We start from the raw sequence: 20,738 nt of genomic DNA, 5'->3' as shown, positions 1-20,738 counted from the left end.
TCCTCTGTTACTGATCCACTTGTGTTTCTCTGCCCACATGCAGACAAATGACAACAAAATCCTTGATCTCAGCAGAACCGCTTTAATAGATGGGAATTTGCCTCCGAAGCTTAGTGACTGCCGGGGGGATGTTCACCCTGGGACTCACACTGCGCCCAGGGAATAGTATCGATCATAATATATATTGCTGGTGCTGGTACTTTGAATGCTTTGAACTAGATATACTTCAAAATATTACAACTTTGAATTTTTCATCTTCAAGTTGTCCATTGAAATCAGCATTTTACAGTGGATATGAGGTTAAGGAACACACGTTACCTTCTGGAAAAGGGGCTGTAGTTAAGTTGAGGCCATTTAATCCTGCAAGTGGGCAGGTAACTCCTCGTTACGTTACGGATGGCAATCCTCCAGGTTTTTCTGAGGTGAGCATTATGAAAGAGAAAACACCAAATGTTAGGTGGCAATTTTCAGTTTTCTGTATTAAAGGATCCTTCGGGAAGTGATCATAGGTGGGACGTTTCAGGGTCACGCTGTGAATGTGCACATGACAGATGATATTCCTCCGGTATTCCAGGAAACAGTCATAAGGTAATGTACAGAAGTACTGTATGCATCATGTACTGATCATCACACCAATGACTCCATCCCAGCCCATCCTCCTGCTGTTACACAGCAGCAGCAATAGCTGTGTTCTGTTTATGTGTGTAATCAGTTAGGCAGAAGTAGATCTGAACTGAGATTCCAATGTTCTTCCCCAAAGCTCTGAAAACTGCTGGGAGAGAAATCTGTGTGTGAATGAGGGTCAAAACTGTGAAGATACCACCTTTTTCTGCCATCCGTTGAGCAAACTGTTCCATCTGTAGAACGATTCATAACTGGGTCCTGAACTTAGGGATTAATTCTAGGGATCTGATGGGTTTCCAGGAGGAATAAAGCAGAAGGGAATTTAGGATCCTGTGTGGAAGGCAGTGTTTGAGGTCATGGTGTGGTTTTGAAATCTTTCCACTTTGCACACAAACATTTTTTTTCCCCCAAATCAGGTGTCTCTGTGTTTTTCTTATGACTGAATCACACAAGAGCTTGATTCCCAGCTTCCATGTAAAGATGTGTCTGTGAAGCCCCAGAAGTGGCAGCATGAAGAACATCAGCATGAGTAGACTGTGTTGAGGTAGTTCTCCCAAGCTATGTTATGAGACCAAAGAACTCTGGTACGCAAAGGCTGATGGAGGGGGCCTCTTAGTCCCAGAGGGTTTGATATGGGTGAGCATGATGGGTGGTTTCCCCTGTGCTCAACCCAGGGGACACTGTGTGCAACCCCACATGTTGCACGGCAGTGATGCTGTGCAGACTCTCTGCTCCTCACCTCTCTCTGTGTTAGTTAATAAGACCTTCCAAGAGTAGCACTGCCACAACTGACCAATAAAGAGCTGCTGGACTTACTTGGTCTTCAGACACAGAACTGCTTTGAGCATCATTCTGGGGTCTCTGCTATGTTCTCTGATGTGTGCATGGGTGCTGCAGTTCTTCAGTCCTGAAGATCTTCAAGTCCTTAAGTCCTTCAATACAGTTAAAAGTTGAAATGGCTATTAACTCTGAGAGTTAAAGATGGATGGGCATTAGGATATATATTGTGTACATAATTTTAGATACTTTCTCTGTTACGTTTCAGTCCATGGGTAACAGCATTTTGTACCCTCAAACTCAGGTTTTAAGCAGACTCTGTTATTTTGAAGCTTGTATAATGTGTAGGTTCAATACTTTATGACAGATTAATTTATACTTTTCGCCCTTCACTTCACACTGTACATGTTTTATATTCTAGAAACTATATGAGTTATTTTGAGATTTACGTGATTCTATCATGTAATGCTTTAGCCCTGGTTGAGATTTAACTGCTCCGCAACAGGTATATTACTAACATTAATAGCACAATGTACCTTCCAAACTGATTCATTAGTGAAGTTAAAGGTACATTGCAAGGTTTAAAATATTGAAAGTGGAAGAGGCTCCTGGATGCGATGTTTTAATGCTTTGAAGTAAAGGAGACTGTGTACAACGGAAGTGTGAGAAGTGAACAGGGCAGCATATTTGCCTTGATTTGCTTTTCGTTTCTTCAGAAAATGATGGTATCCATTTCTCCCGAGCTCAAATGGAGACGCAGTTTTGTGTGTTGCTGCCCAGGACACAGTGTGTAACTGTTGTAACTTCCTCAGTCCTCCCTTAGAAGTACGCCATGTGAGAAGCAGGCATGGATTAGCAGTGTGAGATTGTACTTACCCCTGTGTAAATCTACCTGTGTCTGATACAGTGGCTTCTCACTCCTGAGTTTTTACCTATTAGAGGCGTTTGTGTTATTTATGAATACAGTTCAGATGTGGGAATAATGCAGATGTGGCTGGAAGTTTGTGATAGGAGGTTTGGATAAACTTGCATGTCATCATCACCTCCTGTCTGTCAGAAAGCTGGCCAGGGTTTTGATGGGAATACCATGATTTCCTTAACAGAATGTATGGCAGTTGACTTGTTTGTTCTGGCAGAATCTCTAAGCCAAGGCATGTTCCAAGATAGTTGAAGTGTTTTCGATGTGTAGATAAGCATCTTCTAAATAAGGCAGCAAAAAACAAGCATGAAAAACATGAGGAAGTTGTATTAGGCAGTGTATGTGATTACCATGACTTGTAAGGAATGCCACTGAGCTGTATCATGGGAGTTATGCTTTATGGCATGTGAATGTTGTAAAACTGTTGCGAGCAAGGATCATTTTCACACAGTATGTAGTAGTCTCCCTAAGTAATTGAGGCTGATTTTCATGCATTTGAGAACCATGTTCCATTATTGTTTGTAAAATACTCAAAAACTTATTCCCCTTATTGGGAACCGACCATGAGGTCCGGTTCAGCAGCCCAGAATCACACTTGTTCAGCCTGGAGAAGAGAAGGCTCCTGAAGGGGAGACCTGAGAGCAGCTCCAGTGCCTGAAGGGGCTGCAGGGAACCTGGAGAGGGGCTTGGGACAAGGGATGTAGGGACAGGCCAAGGGGAATGGCTTTAACCTGCCAGAGGGGAGACTGGGATGAGCTCTTAGGCAGAAGCTCTTCCCTGTGAGGGTGCTGAGGCGCTGGCACAGGGTGCCCAGAGAAGCTGTGGCTGCCCCATCCCTGGCAGTGCTCAAGGCCAGGTTGGACACAGGGGCTTGGAGCAAGCTGCTCTAGGGGAAGGGGTCCCTGCCCGTGGCAGGGGTTGGAGCTGGAGGAGCTTTAAGGTCCCTTCCAACCCAAACCAGGCTGGGATTCTGTGATTTTTGTCTCTGTAACTCCTGCAGTTCTTTATGAATCGCAGAATAGATTGAATGCAATATGGAGAAAGGTTTATGTGAAATTTTGGGCTGCAGGTTTTATTAGTGCATTAGTTACCTTACATTACATCATTTAAGCAGTGAATATTTAACTGAACATTACCCATGATGGCACCTGTCCTGTTCCACCTTTACAAAATGACCCTACATAAAAAAAATTATAATGAATCTCTCCATAAGAAAAATACAATTAATTACATGAAAGTGATAAAAATATCACCGGTTAATGAAAAACGTCAGCTACTATTCCCCTGTGTACCTTGGGCAGTGTGATTTATCTTTGATGTAGTGCCAGCCAGCCAAAATTAATCTGCCCCCATACAAACGTTTGAGTTTCTGATGGAAATTATGGGAAGTGGTATTTAAAAGTTGCTTACAGTGGTACAAACCAGACGTTCTAAAGCAGAAGCCTTGCTCAAAGGTAGAACACCGTGTGGCATCCACAAGTCTTTACTGACCCAATTGTAACTTTGATTATTATTAGGTTTTGAAGCGTTTCAGTGTTTCACATTCCAAAATACATGATTCCTGCTCTGTATAAAGAGTGATTTCATGTGTGAATGACAATGGGGCACTGCTGTTTAGGTATCTCCACTCTTGTGCTTGGGGTTTAGGATCACCTGGGGAGTTGTCATCACTAGAAGCCTCTACGGACTTTAATGCAGAATGCATAGTCCTGCCTGTGAGAGAAAGCTTTGTACCAGCTGTTAAAAACATGCAGCACGTCTGGTTTATAATTGTGAGAGCTGTGAGCACTGTGTGTGTACAGTTAATGTAACTGGAGAAACTTGGAACATCTGCGTGTGGGATGCCCTATAAACTTGCGGCGCTCCCAGGCTGGAACGTGTTTCTGGTGTGTTTTAAACAAAAAGACTCTGATTTCCAGAACAGTAACTGGTAAACTGTGGATAAGTAAAAGTGGAATCATTTTGAGGAAGCTCTGGAGGCCAGGCTTGGCAACACTCACTGCCATGGAGTGCACACAGGAGTTCTTCTACAGTCAGTGGGATCCCATATGTTAACCAACGGGCCCATAGTCAATGCTTTTGGAGTTACAAGTATAGTTACTTACTCCACAGAGTTCAATTGATTTTCATATCTGTGTGTGATATTTACAACTTGTATCTAAGTGTCAGAAGTCTGAACTAGATAAATGACAGATCAGTTGAGACAGTGGTGAAAGGTTTAGGAGGAGTAAGTTAGACAAAAGGTAGATGTTTTAGGGATATATGTGCTATTAAGAACAGGAGGGTAGATGAGCTGGCTTAAGTGTGTTGCAGATTAATACTTAGCTGTTGCCTGGATGTGTAACACCTCACTCAGCTTTTGCAAAGCATTTCCAAAGAGAAGTGCAGTGCATTTGAGCACCAGAGGGGTTGAAAACATTTTTCACTATTACTTTAATGGAGATTATAATATAAAATGGAATCATTTGGGGGAGAGTGTGAAATGTTCACTTTGTGCAGGTGACTTCATTATCTCTCTGCATCATCCTCCTCTCCTGTGCTGGTGGAACGCTCAGTTATCTTGCCTGGCTCCCACCCTCCCAGACACTGCTGCAGACCAGGGGCTTGCCAGTGAAAGAGAAAATGTTTTTATTTTTCCTTCTGGTTTTATAACAGGAATAAGTAAATGCTGTAAAAAACCACAATGGTGTAAGAAACAGGCTGGGAATTGGGGAGCATGAATCAAGATCTATAATACTAAAAGGGTCCATGTAGACTATATAGAAATATATATGTATATAAATTCAGGATGAGAAAGCTGGGGCTGTTCAGCCTGGAGAAGAGAAGCTGTGTGGAGATGTCAAGAGCAGCTTCCAGTGTATCTGAAGGGGGCCTATAGGGATGCTGAGGAGGGGCTTTTCATTAGGGACTGTAGTGTTAGGACAAGGGGCAATGGGTTCAAACTTAAACAGGGGAAGTTTAGATTGGATATAAGGAGGAAATTCTTCACTGTGAGGGTGGTGAGGCACTGGAATGGGTTGCCCAGGGAGGTTGTGAATGCTCCATCCCTGGCAGTGCTCAAGGCCAGGTTGGACAGAGCCTTGGGTGACCTGGTTTAGTGTGAGGTGTCCCTGCCCATGGCAGGGGGGTTGGAACTGGATGATCTTAAGGCCCTTTCCAACCCTAACTATTCTGTGATCTGATCACAGCTCTATTGGTAAATATTGTCTCAGAGAAGCACCAGGATCAACCCCTTCATCCTCTAGGCTTAAACCACAACGCTGTGGTTTGTACCTTATAGCCAAAAGGTTGTTGTTGCTTTTTCACTTCATTTTAAAGCAAGTGCTCAGCCCTTGGGAGGCTTGTGGGCAGCTCCCTTTCATTTATCAAACAAGTAAAAAGTATCTGTTGCTCTCTTGTCTAAAAATGACCTGTGAACATGGATCAAATAGGTTGGAAGATACACTGGAAAAGAGTGGGGCAGGAAAATGAAAACTACAAAGAAACCATATGCAACCATGAATATGAGTATGGCATAGGAGGGCTGTCAGAAAGCACTAAAAAGCAAAGTTATCATGAATTCATGTTCGGGTGAGTGTCAGCGTAGGAAGATGGAATGATTCTGGAAGTACACTTTGACTCTTTCTAGATGTTTCCAAAACACCAACTGATCAGCAGGAATAACTTAGTTGCCAAATAGATTTCAGAGGCTTGGTAGGAAACTGAGACCGGGCAAACCTGGACAAGAAAAGAGCAATAACAGGCAAATAGAAAGGTGACCACTGAGAAGAATGTTTCAGAAAGCCCAATAGGTTAGAACAGGAGCACAGTAACACAGAAGGCACCAAAGATTCCTCAGTCCTTGGGCAGATAGCTGACCACTGAACCAGAGAGGCAGCTTCTCTGCACAGATCATTACTTTCTGTAAAGGACAGAGCCACATCTGGTGCCTGATCCTGGCTGGAGAGCCCAAGATCCATTCCTTGAAGATACACTGGAAGTGAAGAAGTGCAGCAGGTCACTCAGCGTGACCTGAGTCTGTTTAATTAAAGAAATCCGATGCAATATGTAACTTCTTCACCTTAAGGGTGGATTATTTGTTTATGTGCATGGGTCTGTATTTTACTAACATGTCCAACAACAAGTCCTTCGCTCTGTTATTGAAGAACAGCGCTTCTCTTCCTGCGACTTCTTTTTCCTATTTTAGATAATTGAAAGTAAAATTGGAATTGTCATAAATGTGCAGCCGTGTTCTCCAGCCAGCCCCAGCAGAGCCCCATTTCCCCCTGATTTCAGTGTTCAAACAGGGCTGGGTTTTTAGCCACAGCGTCTTGGATAATCAGTTTTGCTTCTGCTATAAATTGCAGGTTGGTATTTTAGATCACATCAATTAAGCCTATGCTAATCTTTGATTAGGAACAACTCTGATTACTTCAGAAAGCCTCTGAACCCACTGCTGCAGTTAATGCTAAATTATGCTGTTATTTTTATCCTCTTTTTCCACGACCGCAATCCAGTGTGGTGGTCGGAGTGTATTGGCCTAGCAGGGCTTAAAGAGAAATTAAAGGTAATGCCCTGTTCCAGCGTTGCTCATGCAAACAAAAGCAGTAATTCATTAAATTGAACTTGACCCATAGGAGGGAAGCCACGTTGCCTCTTGGAAGGGGTCCTGGCTAAGTTTCAGGAGCTATAGCTAATGTTTCTAGAATGAAGCATGTTCTCATTTGCATCTGCATCAAACTGATGGCATTCTTCTTGCAATAACAGTATCACTTGAGCTTTGGTTTTATCTGACCAGTCTGATTGACATTTTGCAAGTAAAAATTTCACCTTGGATATTTCCTCATCTCTTACAGGTCAATGCACAAACTGACTCAGCTGGAGAGGCTTGATCTGGGCAATAATGAATTCTCTGAACTGGTAAGAAATGCAGCAGTACTTAATGGGAAGTTTGTGTGGTTTGGGTGTTCAGGGCGGGGGGGGGGCATTAAACCTTTACTTAAAGGCATTATGTAGCATAGCCACATGCTATGGCCACATTTCCTTGTAGAAAGAAGACTTATCATAGTTCATGAGGTGAATGCTGGTAACAGAATGTGCTTCACCTATGTCAAGCTTCTGCAGTTCAGATCAAGGTGATGATTCTCTGAGCTGGTCGCTATTGCTGGAATACTTCAGTGTGGGGTGACCTGGTGATCCCAGTGTAAATGCTTATGGCATTATGTAGTAATTTCTTAGTATCTGCCAGTATGTCTTGTAAATATTAGCAGGAGTAAATGCTGGACTCCAAAAGCAGTTCTGTCCCTACCTCACCTCTAAGATGAGAATTGGGTTCCCTGAGATTTAACAGCTTTCAGGAGTTTTGTCTACTGTCAGTATAGAAAACAAACGGGTCGCTGTTCCCTTTAGGTATGTTTCTATTGCACCTATAGGAGTTGGCACTTGTCAGAAAGAGTGTGAGGGTGCTTAAACTGTCTTAAAATGTGCCTGTTTTTCAGGAGAGCTCACTGACTTCACCTGCAGGAGCTCTAAATCTGCTAAAAGAACATAAAACTCAGAAAACTGGTGCCTTGTCCTTGTTGAGAGCAGTTGCTGCTTGTGCTGTTCAGGACTTGCTCCTGTAAGACAACAAATGAACACTGTGGCACTTGCTGTTGCACTGGTGGTGATGGAATTAATGCCTGTGTGTGCCTTACCCACCACCAACCTGTCCAGTGACTGAGAAACCCTGTGAGCCCAACCACCTTTCCTTCAGAGCCATAGAAGTAAAGCCAGTGCTGCTAAATCAAGGGTGACAGCTTTAGGAGGGTGATAGCTCCTGTAGCTTTAATTAAAATGAGGGTAATTTCACTTCAAACAACTTTTGAAAGTTCATCTAACAGTAGAAAGCTGTAGGAAAGCGTCTACATCTGGTTTATAGGCAGTGCGCTATCTTCTACCATTATGGTTATAACCCCATTAACATTAACTAGTTTATACAGCCGGGTAGGAGATTGATTTGTTTAACTCAGAGTTTTAATTAAAGCTAGAGATCTTTTGCATAGTTAAATAGAATAAAACTTTCAGAAGTGGTGTTCGGAATTTTGATTGTAAGAAAAAAATATATATTGTATATATATTATTATATAAGTATTTTATACGTTTATATCTGTATATGCTTTCTGAATTCAGTGTGTCTTCTTCAGGGGTAGCCTTTGTTTTAAATGACTTCAGCATCATTCGACATTTTTTCATTGTACCATACTGTCCCCTAAGAGAGATCAGTCAGGAGCTGGTGGCCCCATTCTGCTGTGAGGCCCAGACTCCCTGGATGGAGTCAGTTTTCAGGAAGCTGGTACAGCAGTGTATGAACTGGAGTCAAATGCCACAAACAAAACGGGCAAAGAGGCAAGGGCACTGCGTGAATCTGCAGAAATGTCGTAAGAAAAGTGGTACTAGTTTAAAGGGAGCAGGGTGGGAGGGTCCTGTTTTCCTGGATTCTCAAAACCTGATTTGGGCTTCAACAGAAACCTCCTTCTTACTGGAGGAAAATACTACCTAGAACTCCAGGCTTGTTCAGCCTGGAGAAGAGGAGGCTCCAGGGAGACCTTGAGCAAGCTGCTCCAGTGGAAGGGGTCCCTGCCCATGGCAGGGGTTGGAGCTGGAGGAGCTTTAAGGTCCCTTCAACACAAACCATTCTATGAACTGTGGTGTTGTGGAAAAGCTGAGTTTCTGCAATAGTCCCTCCCTTTGCACTGGATGCCTCAGTGCTCTCCCTCCAGACTAACTGGAGCAATGGGCATGGGGGGTTAAGAATAAAGGCCGTTGCAAAAATGAAGCAATTCTGCTCATTCATTTTCTGGGAATAAGATTATACAACTCATGAGCAGGGCATGCGCTCCTAAAATAGAAATTGGCACTTCCAAAATAGAAAACCATATTCAAGTGGTTTAATGTAATCAAGGAAAGGAATAGCAAATCTGTGTCCCAGGTCTCCAGGAAAACCGAAGCATTAAATCACAAGGTAGAGACAAGGTTTTGAGATCTCCCACTCTTTGAAGTGTCAAAAAATGGCACTGGGCAAAGGATAAACAGCAACTGCAGGATCTGAAGGGAGGGGGAGGCCTGGGGTGGCTCTTCCCAGAGTTTCCAGAGTCTGCTCTCAGCAGCAAGGCTTTAGGAGAAATTGTGAAAGGAAATAGATAGAGGGAGGGAGAAAAGGAAGAGGAAAGAGGACAAAATGTAATAGACTTTTACCAAAGACTCATGTCAGTCTTCAGTTCAGGCTTGATACCGGGAAGTGTTCCTTTACTAAGAGGGTGCTTGAACCCTGGTACAGGCTTCCTGGAGAGCTGGTTCATGCCCCAGGGCTGTCAGTGATGAGGAGGTATTTGACAATGACCATAATAATATCCTTTAAGTTCTGGCTAGCTCTGAATTGGTCAGGCAGTGGGACTGCATGATTGTTATAAGTCCCCGGAATAGTCTATTGTATTCTATTTCTATTCTAGTCTATTCTATTTATATTCCATTCCTGTTCTCATTCCATTCGTAGCAATCTATGTGGAAAATGAGAATACTCTCCACAAATGCATCAGCAGAAGCATTTCTAACACAGACCAATAAGTTTTTAATATCACTTACCAAAACTTCAATGAGATCTCATCTGGATTATGGTGCCATAATACTATACCATAATGCATGGTATACCATAATAATGCTCAAGAGATTTCCAATCACACTGTAATATGTGCAGCATAGGAGTAGTCTGTTGCCTTTGGGAAGGGTGTCTGTCTAATGAGAGGGATTTAAAAGAAAATTGAAGTTGAGAGAGGAATTGTGGCATTGTGCAATAACCTCAGTCAGTGAACACCCAGAGGAATAAAGAGACATGGGCCATCACAGGAACGAGCAGTATTAAATGACCAGTAATCCGTTCAGCCTGGAAATCAGAAGTGGGTTTAACCAGTGAAGGACAACAACATTTCAATAGAAGCAGCCAAGGCAAAATAAATGATCTTTAAACTATTGACTTATCATTTTGTAATAGAAGCAGATTAGGTGACAACACAGGAAACTGAGGGTGGGAAGGTTCTTCCTGTACTGTGTGACTTGGAAACTCATGTTTCCTGTGGAATTACATCCTTCCAAGGAACTTAGGCCACTACAGGTGATCAGAGCTCTCTCTGAAGATACTTTTGTTTCTAGCTGTGTTAGAATAATTCCAGTGCAATAGTACTACAGACTTATAAATGGTAGAATCTGGGTTAGAGCAAAGGAAGTATTTCATCTCAGTTTCTGCCAAAGAAAGTCCTCTGCGACTTTGCAGCTAAGGAACATCGGAAGTCTTGGTTTATTGGGAAAAGAGCGTTTCATGAAAAAGGAAACTATGGCTGAGGCTGAAACCCAGAAATATTGTGACCTGATAGCTCCTGATTTCACAGCTGTAGTGAGTGAGAAATGGTTTTGGGAACTGCCTTTTGCAGTTTCTCTCACTGACATCCCGGGGTGTTGAAATGAATAAAGCATCTTAGTTAAAGTTCAGTATTGTCATTTTAAGGCTTTATCATTGCATACCACTGTTTTAACCACCAAAAATGACATTTGCAGCCATCAAATTGTACATAAATGCAGTTTTCAGTCAAACCCAAGGAAGTTTTCAGCGGCACGACTCTGTTCAGCTACCATGACTTGTGCAAAAGGCAGTTCCACATGTGCTGCAGGATGAGCTTTGCTCTTTCTTTCCTATGCATTGTACGTGCAGCTCTACAGTTCTCACTTCTCTTATTTGCTTGCTCCTGCTGCCAACAGACTGTTTAGAACAGGAACTTCTGAGTTGCTCTTTCTGTTCATTTCTGTTCCAAAGCTTCTTAAATGTTCCAAGTTTTGAACAGAGTAACAGTGGTTAAATGGAATGAAATGAGGATGTTCATGGCATTGACTGTCTGAAAGTCTGATGTGGGCTATAAAAATTAAAGGAAGGTGAAGAGGGAATCCTTTTTTAAAAGACAATATTGATTTCTATTTAACCACAAAAGCAGTGATTTATTCAACTGTCCGTAACACTGAATTCTTTTCCTCAGCCTGAGGTTCTCGAACAAATACAGAATCTAAAGGAGTTGTGGATGGACAACAATTCCTTGCAAGTACTACCTGGGGTATGAACATTTATTTTATGTAATCAAGTTATTGTTGATCCAATGAACTGTTTACCTTGCAGTGAACAACTGCACATGCATTTGCTTGGGTGGGTACATATTCCTGGTTCATGTAGTCATTAATTATTATCAAGACATAAGTCTCAGCAGAGCCGTTCATATGAAAAGCTTTAGGATGCTGTGTTATTACATGATAGTGGCTAAGTAGGGATGTGCCTGGCTTATTTAAGCCTGAGGTGGTTTTCTTTGTGAGGGGTCATTGCTTCTTGCACATCACAGTGTGTTAACTAGCGCTTCTGTAAAAACCCATGTGAGTTTTACAAAGAAGAGGAAATATTAAGTAATCTAAATAAGCTTAAAAATAACAGATGGTAGGTACAGATTGAAGTAAGCTAAAAGCAGTTCTGAGGCAGGGGCACAGGATGTGTTTCTCTAGAAAGCACTCCATTTAGAAATGGAACAAAAGGCATTTTACAATGCAAACATTAAGGTCATGGTTATCTGTCAGTGCTGTTTCTGAGGCATTGCTACTCACCGTAGAACTTTGTTGCCATGAATTGTTTGAGGTTGTCACTCTAAAATCCCCACGGTGACTGTGGCTGGAGATGGGTCTCCCCATCATTAGGGTTTTAACACATAGGTGACAACAGATCATGGGTTTCGTGCATTTATTGCTGCAGGGAGAATGCAGAACTAGATCTAGCACTGACATGTCAAGGTGTTGGAAGAAGTAACATCTCCTTTTTCACCTTTGACCATTTGTGAATCCCAATTCAATGTTTTTCATTGAGCAATGGCTGGGTTTTGTCTTAACTGGATTATATTTGGGGTTTATTCTGTGCTCAGCAGATGTTTGCATGGAAAATTATAATTTTCAGTCTCTGTCCAAATCTCCACTTTGAGTGCTCTGTCAGTGCAAAGAAAAGCTGATGTGGAAACCACTTCTTGTTACTGAAACCGGCTGGAGATCTAGAACTGCAACAGTGCAGTATCGCTGCGGCAGTGTAACCGAGCAGAAGGAACAGCAGATCCACAAGAGAGTGTGGGCACAAACATTATAACCATTGTTCTGTTTCTTTCCCCTTCACAATGAAATGGGTTGATGAAGCCAGTGCTAAATTGTGTTCCAAACACAGTCCTGCTGAGCTGCCAGAATCCCTGGAGAGGGTCCTTAGAGGTGAAAAAGTTCAAGGAGATCATGGAACTGGATCCCAAGGAGCATAATGATTTCAGTGAAGAATTCGTGTTTCCTGAACCTGGTCCTAGTAGATCCTAGATGGTGTTTTATGAAAGCCTTCCTCACAACAAGAGGTTTAAAGCAGTTAATATTAGCCTTGAAATTTGGCTTTTAAAAACAGAAATGCAATGCCAAGTGGTAATTGATTTTAAGATTTAGAGATTTGCCAGGTTTCCAGTGCAGATAATTCAGGTTTTTAAATAGTCTGTGCTAGAAACAATGGTCGTGCTCAACTGTTAAAATGGATAGAATGGCGAAGGCTGGGTGAAAGGGAGATTTTCCCTTTACACAACACTCAGCTAGGATTAAAGATAGGACGAAACTGCCTCTGTAGAAGCAGAGATGATTCCTGTCCTGTTGCTCATTGATGCTCTAGCTACAGATAAACACTTATTCACAAGCATGTACCATGGGGGTTAACCCCTCATAATTGAACTGTGAATGTCTACAGTCTAGTTTTAGGTTCTGTAAAATTCAGAGAATCAGTTTGATGCAAAGGAGCTTTACCTGCATGTCCAGCCTTAGTGCTCTTCAGGACTGCTGAATAGATGTGACTTGTGAGTAAACACCCTTGTATCTGTGTCCAGATGAAGATAGAATACAGCTGAATGAGAACTCAAACCTTGCACAGATGTAATGGATTTGGAACACATTATTTAGCTTGGCATGTGTTGTTTAGTCTGGCATGGTTGCTTTTGCAGTTGTTGGGACAGGAGGGGTGTTGGATCACCACTCGTACTGTGGCCATGAAATAAAAGGCTGCTGAGATAACTGAATATGAGCCTGTATTACCATGTATTACCATTGCTTGTCTTTAATTGAACTTAGAAGCTGGCATGGAGTGTCTATCTGTTGAAGTAACGCTTTGTAACATGCTATTAAGTCTATAGGGAAGTTAAAACAGCTCGTGTACCTGGATGTGTCAAAAAACAGGATAGAAACTGTGGATTTGGACATATCAGGATGTGAAGGACTTGAAGATCTCCTGTTGTCATCCAATATGTTGCAGCAACTGCCAGACTCCATAGGTGAGAAAAGCTGAGGATTTCTTTTATAGTTGAGGATTTAATTTATATCTTTTTTTGTGAGACTTTATAATGGCTGAAACAAGAACTGCCATTAAATTCTAAAGGAGTTGGAAATATCTCTGTCTGGACCATCCATGAGGACCATTTTGTAAAGTGAGGAAAAAAATCCCTGGTTAGAAGGAACTGATTATTCTGCTCTGCTATTTTAAAGAGAATAAGCAAAGAAAGATATAATTGAGCTGATCTGAATCGGAAAGTAAGTATAATAGTGATTATGTTAGCAGCAAGAAACTCTGGGAGGAAATTGCTGCTTTTAGTTACAGTAGTGCAATTCCATATGAGAGCATCAAGCAGAGAAATAGTTCAAACTACTGGTTTTCTTTTTTGACTATATTGCATGCACAGAATTTCTGAGTTATTTAGGATATGCAGAAGTTCTGGAGGCTGAGTGGTTGTAGGTGTCTAACCCTGTATAACTGCATGTTTCATATTGGTCTTGATCCCTTATGTTTTCTTCAGCAACACTTGAAGTCTTTCTTCTACACCTTCCAGCAGATGAGCCACTAAATCATTACCACATCATGTTTTTCACCTTCCTAAGTGTGTCCCTTTGAACATGGAACTCTTAAATTCCCCAGTCTTAGTCAAGATTCCCAAGAGTATTGCTAGGTAATGTTCCTGTGCTACAGGAATGGTATTAGATGCCTTTTACAGCTCTTTTCCATCTTGGTCTTCTACCTTGCACCCTAAATTCTAGAGGTTTTGCTTTATGTGGGTTTCTGATGTGCATATGCAGATTGGTTTTAGAGGAGATTTAGCTCCTGAATAAATGTGTACTCTTTGAATTATACATTCTTGCAATTGTATATATTCAGTCCTCATTTCCAAATTCTCATCACTCAATAGTAATAGATTTAACAGCAGTAAAGCAAAGCCAAGCGTTTTAATACTGCATTTTCTAGCATCCCTTTTAATGATACTTTTCATTTGCTTCAGTTCTCATACATTTTTTTCTGTATTAGTGATTAATTTATATTATTCCCAACATTAATTGCAAATAATAATTTAAAACCTGCTATTTCAGTGCAGAATTCCTTCAGGAGGAGAAGCAGATTTTGAAGTGTTAATAACCTCCAGAAGGTGGAAATCTGTTTCAAGCTCTGTTTCTAGCACTGCGGTGCAATGTTTTCCCCCTTTTTTCTGTCTTTGTTATTGTTTTCTGCAGTTTTGCCCTGATAAAGCGGAAGTTTCATTCCCTTCTTGGTGAATGTTACCCAGTTATGCATCTGCTTACACTTAGATGTGTAATGACTCTTTTAACGATAAGAACGAACCACAGATGCAAATACAGTCAGGATAGATTCTGGTTTTCAGTCAGATTCCAGTCTCCTGTCTATGCTCACATATTCTGAAGCTTTATAAATGCAGCATTAACTTTAGATGCTTTGCCTCATGTCCTGTTATGACCTGAGCACCTTTTAATCGAGGCAACGGGACTTGAATCCAATAGAAACATTAATAGATCAGCAGAAATACAGCTCTTGCTGCACAGGTAGTATCCTAGTCTTTCTTTTTTTACAGGTTTTTTTCTCTAGGCTCCAGGAATACATTTAATATTTTGTCTGCAGTTCAGCTTAACCTTTAATCAGTGCTTCAGTCTGATGACACACATTGTCAATGGGACAGGAGCGTGGCTGCGCACTATCCCAAATACATGTGTTTTCTAAACTGTAGATCAGGGTTATTCAGCATTAGAAATCACTGTTTCTTGAAGGATATGGGGGATTACAGAAAGTAAAGATCACTGTGAAATGTTTTACTGTTACTTCTTCCTTCCCTGTTTCGCAGGGCTGTTGAAGAGGCTCACAACTTTGAAAGTAGACGACAATCAGCTTACAATTCTGCCAAATGCAATTGGAAAGTGAGTATAAGTCTCGTGATTTTCAGCATTAAGGAAAATGTGGTTTCCCTTCTGCTTGTGGAATGTGGGGGCTTGAAAATGAAAAATAAGACAAGGATGTCTTGAATTATAAAATAACTTAGAAACGTGTGCCTAACACCAGTTTATCGCATTCAGATTTGGAACAACACTGTTACTTCTGTGGACTTACACTGCTGTAAGTGATCAGAAGATGAAATGTATCTCATTTTCTAAGGAAAAGAACAAAGATGTTTTGCTGTATGAATCACTCACAATTTAGATGATTAGAGCAGGAAAAGTGGAAGAACCAGAGGGATTTGGGGGAATACGTCTGTTCCCATAGCAACAGCCAGGCCTCGATGCTGAGAAGAAAATGGCTGTAAACCTCCTGTGTATGGAGATGTCCTCAAGTATTGGAGCAGCAGAAATGAAAAAGTCCTAGGTGTGTGCATCAAAGTGTGGCAGTGTCCTGTCAGTAATCCTAACTATGAAAAGCACTAAGGATGCCCTTTAGCTACTGTTTTGTCAGATATTACATGATCACTGGTGCAAAATTCAAGCTTGTACTGCTGTGTGCTGAGCTTATTGCTAGATGAAACCTCCAATTTGTTGTAAAATTCAAGGCTGGTGTAGGAGTGTCTCTGAGCATGGAAATGAGTGATTCTTCATGAAGTTACACACTGCACATACCCCTCTCTAGCAGAACATACCTTTAACATTGGTGTGTTTGTAGGATGCCTCTTCCTCTGCATGTTTTACTTCTGAAATGCAATAAACTGGTATTTGGGGGGAAAAAATCAGAATACCTGGTCACTGGCTGCCTCCTGCAAGTACAGCAGTGCTGATGGCATCATCCCCTTGTCCCAGCAGTAGCATTCCTGCAGAAGAGAGAACAAAGTTCAGCCCAAGGAAGGGTTGTCTGCCTGGCACAACTGAATGTGTGGTTATGCCATTTATACCAGCAGCGGAAGTGGGCATCCGAGGGCGACTTGCGCTCAGGCTCTGCCTTTGCTTCCAGCACAAAAGTTGGTCTCTCTTCAACAGGTTGTAACTCAACAAATGGTTTTGTTAGAGGTAGTTCTCTTAAGCCAGGTCTGTTTGGAGGCTCCCAAAATTAAAGCCGATAAAGCTTTGTTTCGACTTATCCAGAAATACAACAGTACAGCAAGGTCTCTAGAACAGAAATGATTTCTAACCTGCCCAGCCACTGCTTTACCACTCCTGCACCCATCTTCTAGTGCTAATTTCAATAATAATTGAGTTGTTGATGTACCATTTGGGAAAACAAATCCAGATTTATGAACTATTACAACTGAAGCAACTGAAAGCTCAGGTTGGGATTACCATGCTGTACTTCCTGCAGTGTCTGTAGATTTATGGGGTATTCATGGAGAGCATTAAAAATCAGTTATATGAATCACAAAAGGGCAAATCTTTGCTGTGCAAACCATGGTGTAGCAATACATTCTGATAGGCAGTGAAAGCTCAGGAGGCTCAGAGCTGTGCTGGACACTGCAGAAAGGTTGGTGTCATGGCCAGCAATTAACTATTTTGGGGGAAATTGTTAAACAATTTTCAAACCTTTCTTATTTATTGAATTGCTCAAGTGAAAGGGGAAGCCCTCCTTTTTTTTAACCTTATATATGTTTATTTGTCATGGAGCTTTAATTACAGTTGTAAAGACACATAGTGCTGCTCCGAATGGAGTATATGCAGAGCACTAGGCTAATCAGGTAATATTATCACATTAGTGTTGAGTGATACTTTTCAATGAAGTACTTTCATTTAATGAGGACAATGTCTCCCACATCAGAATGAATTTCCTTTCTCTGACTCATCCATTTGGATGGTTTCCGACTGGGTCTCTTTCTCCTAAATGGTAGTGGTAGTCAGTACCCACTGCAGAGTACATTGTTGTCACACAAAGATTAGCAATGTGGAGGAGGGAACTCTCCCTCAAGGGACCAATTTCCTGATGAGACACAAAGCACTTTGCCACTGTCAGTGTTGCTCACAGGGAGCCACCACCCTCATTTTTGGCAGTCTTGTTCAAAGGGCAAGCCTTTAAATGTAAGCAGCATTTATAGTTGGACCCTGTAAGATACTATGCACAGCAGACCTAAACTTCTACCTCAAATCAGGGGATTCCAAGTTGGACACAGACTGGAGATTTTACCTACAGGACCTGGTGAAGGAATGTCCCTGCTTCCCTTTGGTGAGTGGGAGAGTGTCACGAGGGAAGTCACAACCCATCCGTAGGTAACGGTGCAGCAGGTCAAGAGCCAGCGTGCAGTTAGAGAAGTGCTTTGTGTATGTGTCTAGGCTGTACCGTGTCTGACAGCACCAGATGCTGCAAATGAAAGTGCAAACTTGTATTCCCAAGTCTGCAAAATTCCTTTTGCCTGATGCTGGAGAATTAGCGGGTGTAACTAAGGATTTAGGCTACTGCGGCAGTCACCTGGGTACTGTGGCTGTTGGGAGAAAAGGTCTGTGACTGCATGGAATGGGACTGAGATGGACTGGAACTACCCTTGGGTCCATGGCAGTCATCGTTCTCCATGAATCCCTCTCTGCTCATCTGTCTAAAAATATTCCTCGTCTACGTCAGTGTATGTCCTGTGACCTGCCTCATTTCAGTGGGTGCCAGACTGAACAGCAGGTCCATGTCTGATTTTAGTCTGCCTTTAAACCTGTCAAGAATGATCTGAATTTAGTCCAAGGAGACAGTAAGGTTAATGGTATTTAGCTAAATTAGCATTGTTGGTATTATAGCTGCTATTGTCAACTTACTTTCATGCCCAATCCGTGATGAATGAAAAACCACTTTCTGAAGTGTGTTATTTTCTTGGCCATGGTAGTTACAGGGATAAAATCCAGTTTCACGCTGGTTGGTTTTGTGGCCACCTTCATTTGCTTGCTCATTCCATCAGGAAGGCAAGAAGCTGAGAATGTCTGTGCCAGACAATTCCCTTCACATAGAATTCTGTTGTCTGGTGAAGTCATTCTTCGCTGCCAGGGAAGCTGCTCCAGTTAGAGCTCAGCATGTCTGGGTTTCTCATTGCCATCGGAACATGGTAGTTCTCAATTAGCTTATCTGTTTTCAAGCTCTTCTGGTTGTGTTCTCATCAGTAGAAGTTAAAACGTGTGTGTCCCACAATGCACCAAGCTTTCCAGTTGGACTTCCCCCCCGTTGAGCACGCATTCTGTATGAAGTAGGTAAACGTGACAGACTTTTGCCTTTACTGGAATTGTTTTGTATCTCCATTGAAATAAACTGTGGTGGGTACAAAGCTTTATTAAAGAAAAGCTAAACCCAAATCCTGGCAGAGCTCTTGGATATGTTCCATGCATCTCTTTCACTAAGCACTGTGGCTTTTCAGCCTATTGAAATACAGCAATTAGAGGCGAGTTCTGAGAATTCCCTGCTAGGAAAAGCTACTTCTGCTTTGCTATTTCCCAACGTTTGAAGGCTGAAAGTCCTTTTTCTAAATCAAGAGACTGGAATAAAGGTAACTTAGAGATGCAGCAAAGGCCCAGCCCTGCAGCTGTGACCCATCAAGATCTGACTGAGCAAAGGTGAGCTTTGCATCACATCTACCAAAACGTTTGGAAAAATCCCAGACTATCTTTCGGGCATGGAGTCCCATTGTCAGTGCACAGGGGGGGTGACAAACACTGAGGAAGAAACAGTTGCTTGCCATTTAATCTTACTGTAACGGCAGTAGATATGGAGCAGAAAAATGGGGCAGAAGCAAGGAATGATGGCATTTGTGCTGGGCCACCAAACTTGTATTCCGTGAGCTGAAGGAGCAGTGCAGCATTCATTTGAAGAAATTTTATATCCAGCCTAAGTTTTTAAGATATTCAGAGTTTTTATATGTGTGTGTGTGTATGATCAGAATATATATGTAATATCTCTGTATTTCATATATATGTGTATATATATATAGTAAATATATAATATATCTCTTCATCAGGGACTGTAGTGAACAGGACAAGGGGGAACGAGTTCAAACTTAAAGAGGGGAGATTTAGGTTGGGTCTAAGGCAGAAGCTCTTCCCTGTGAGGGTGCTGAGGCGCTGGCACAGGGTGCCCAGAGAAGCTGTGGCTGCCCCAGCCCTGGCAGTGCTCAAGGCCAGGTTGGACACAGGGGCTTGGAGCAAGCTGCTCTAGTGGAAGGGGTCCCTGCCCGTGGCAGGGGTCGGAGCTGGAGGAGCTTTAAGGTCCCTTCAACACAAACCATTGCATGCTTCTATAACATGTATTGTGCATATATATACTCCTCTGTGTGTTATTTGCACTAGCAGAGGGCAAACTGTTGATTTTTAGTCCCCAAAGTAAGACTGATAGGTAAGTGTTGCCTGATACCTTTTGTCTCCTGGGAAAAGCAAACCCCCCAGAGCATCCCAGGGGCTGAGGGCCTGGTAGGACAGGGTCCTGAAGGGCTGAGAAGCACTACTGGGGCTGTTCCATACCAGAGCAGCAGTGGATGGGCTGGTTCAAGCACTGATCATCGGGTCAGACCTCTTTCTATTCCCAACTTGACAGAATACAGGAAATACAATCTAGGGAAAGGGATACAAGACCAAATTGGAGATTTTTGAACTTGAGTGTCTGAAGATGTCTTTGGTCTGCTTTGTTTCAGTCCTTGCCATCAAATACCCTTTCAAGAGCACTTTCTAGTCAGCTCTCAGCATGTAAGAGAGGCACATGCTGAGACAAAAGCCGTGTCCATCTACAAGAGGCTGAGATACTTCACAGCATTTAGATCCCAGTTCATCTTTTTTGTCACCACTGATCTGTATTAGGATGACCTGAAACAGCCCAGTATCACTTTGGAGATGATGCATACATAGACTGCACAGCTATGCCTCATTTTCTCCCAGTTTAACTCCCTTAAAAGCAAAAAGCCCAAATAAACAAACAGCTGTCATTGATCTTGGCTGAGAATATTCATAATGTAATAGTAGCTGTTGTCCTTAGAAACAACAAGCACTTGAAAGAGATTTGATGTTTTAAGTAGTAGCTGAAATTAGTCTTTGCTGTAAGGGATTCAGCTGTAACTGTAATGTAAGGGTGATATGGCTGTGGTGGTGGCAGTAGGTGGCTGGGCTC

At 42.1% G+C, this 20,738-nt stretch overlaps 1 protein-coding gene across 10 annotated transcripts in view; it reads left to right on the top strand.

Annotated features, from left to right (window-relative positions):
* The window catches only part of LRRC7 (leucine rich repeat containing 7), a 160,662-nt gene that overhangs the window by 93,579 nt on the left and 46,345 nt on the right, over positions 1 to 20,738 (top strand). For 8 of the 10 annotated variants that reach the window (XR_009964307.1, XM_062616113.1, XM_062616111.1 and 5 more), the window contains 4 exons: positions 7,156 to 7,219; positions 11,362 to 11,436; positions 13,557 to 13,701; positions 15,550 to 15,622. Coding sequence is in view for 9 of the 10 variants with exons in the window: in XM_062616113.1 (XP_062472097.1) it covers positions 7,156 to 7,219; positions 11,362 to 11,436; positions 13,557 to 13,701; positions 15,550 to 15,622 (357 nt within the window). In the remaining variant the exon portion in view is untranslated. Of the gene's footprint in view, positions 1 to 7,155; positions 7,220 to 11,361; positions 11,437 to 13,556; positions 13,702 to 15,549; positions 15,623 to 15,778; positions 16,367 to 20,738 lie in introns of those variants that run through there. The other 2 variants (XM_062616115.1, XM_062616116.1) reach the window with 2 other exon arrangements.

The sequence above is a fragment of the Pezoporus occidentalis genome, unplaced genomic scaffold (genome assembly GCF_034315485.1).
Source record: "Pezoporus occidentalis ecotype Australia unplaced genomic scaffold, CSIRO_AGI_Poc_V1 ctg188, whole genome shotgun sequence".
NCBI classification, from domain to species: Eukaryota; Metazoa; Chordata; class Aves; order Psittaciformes; family Psittacidae; genus Pezoporus; species Pezoporus occidentalis.
Note: the sequence above shows the minus strand (reverse complement) of the source record. Positions and strands in the feature narration are given on the sequence as shown.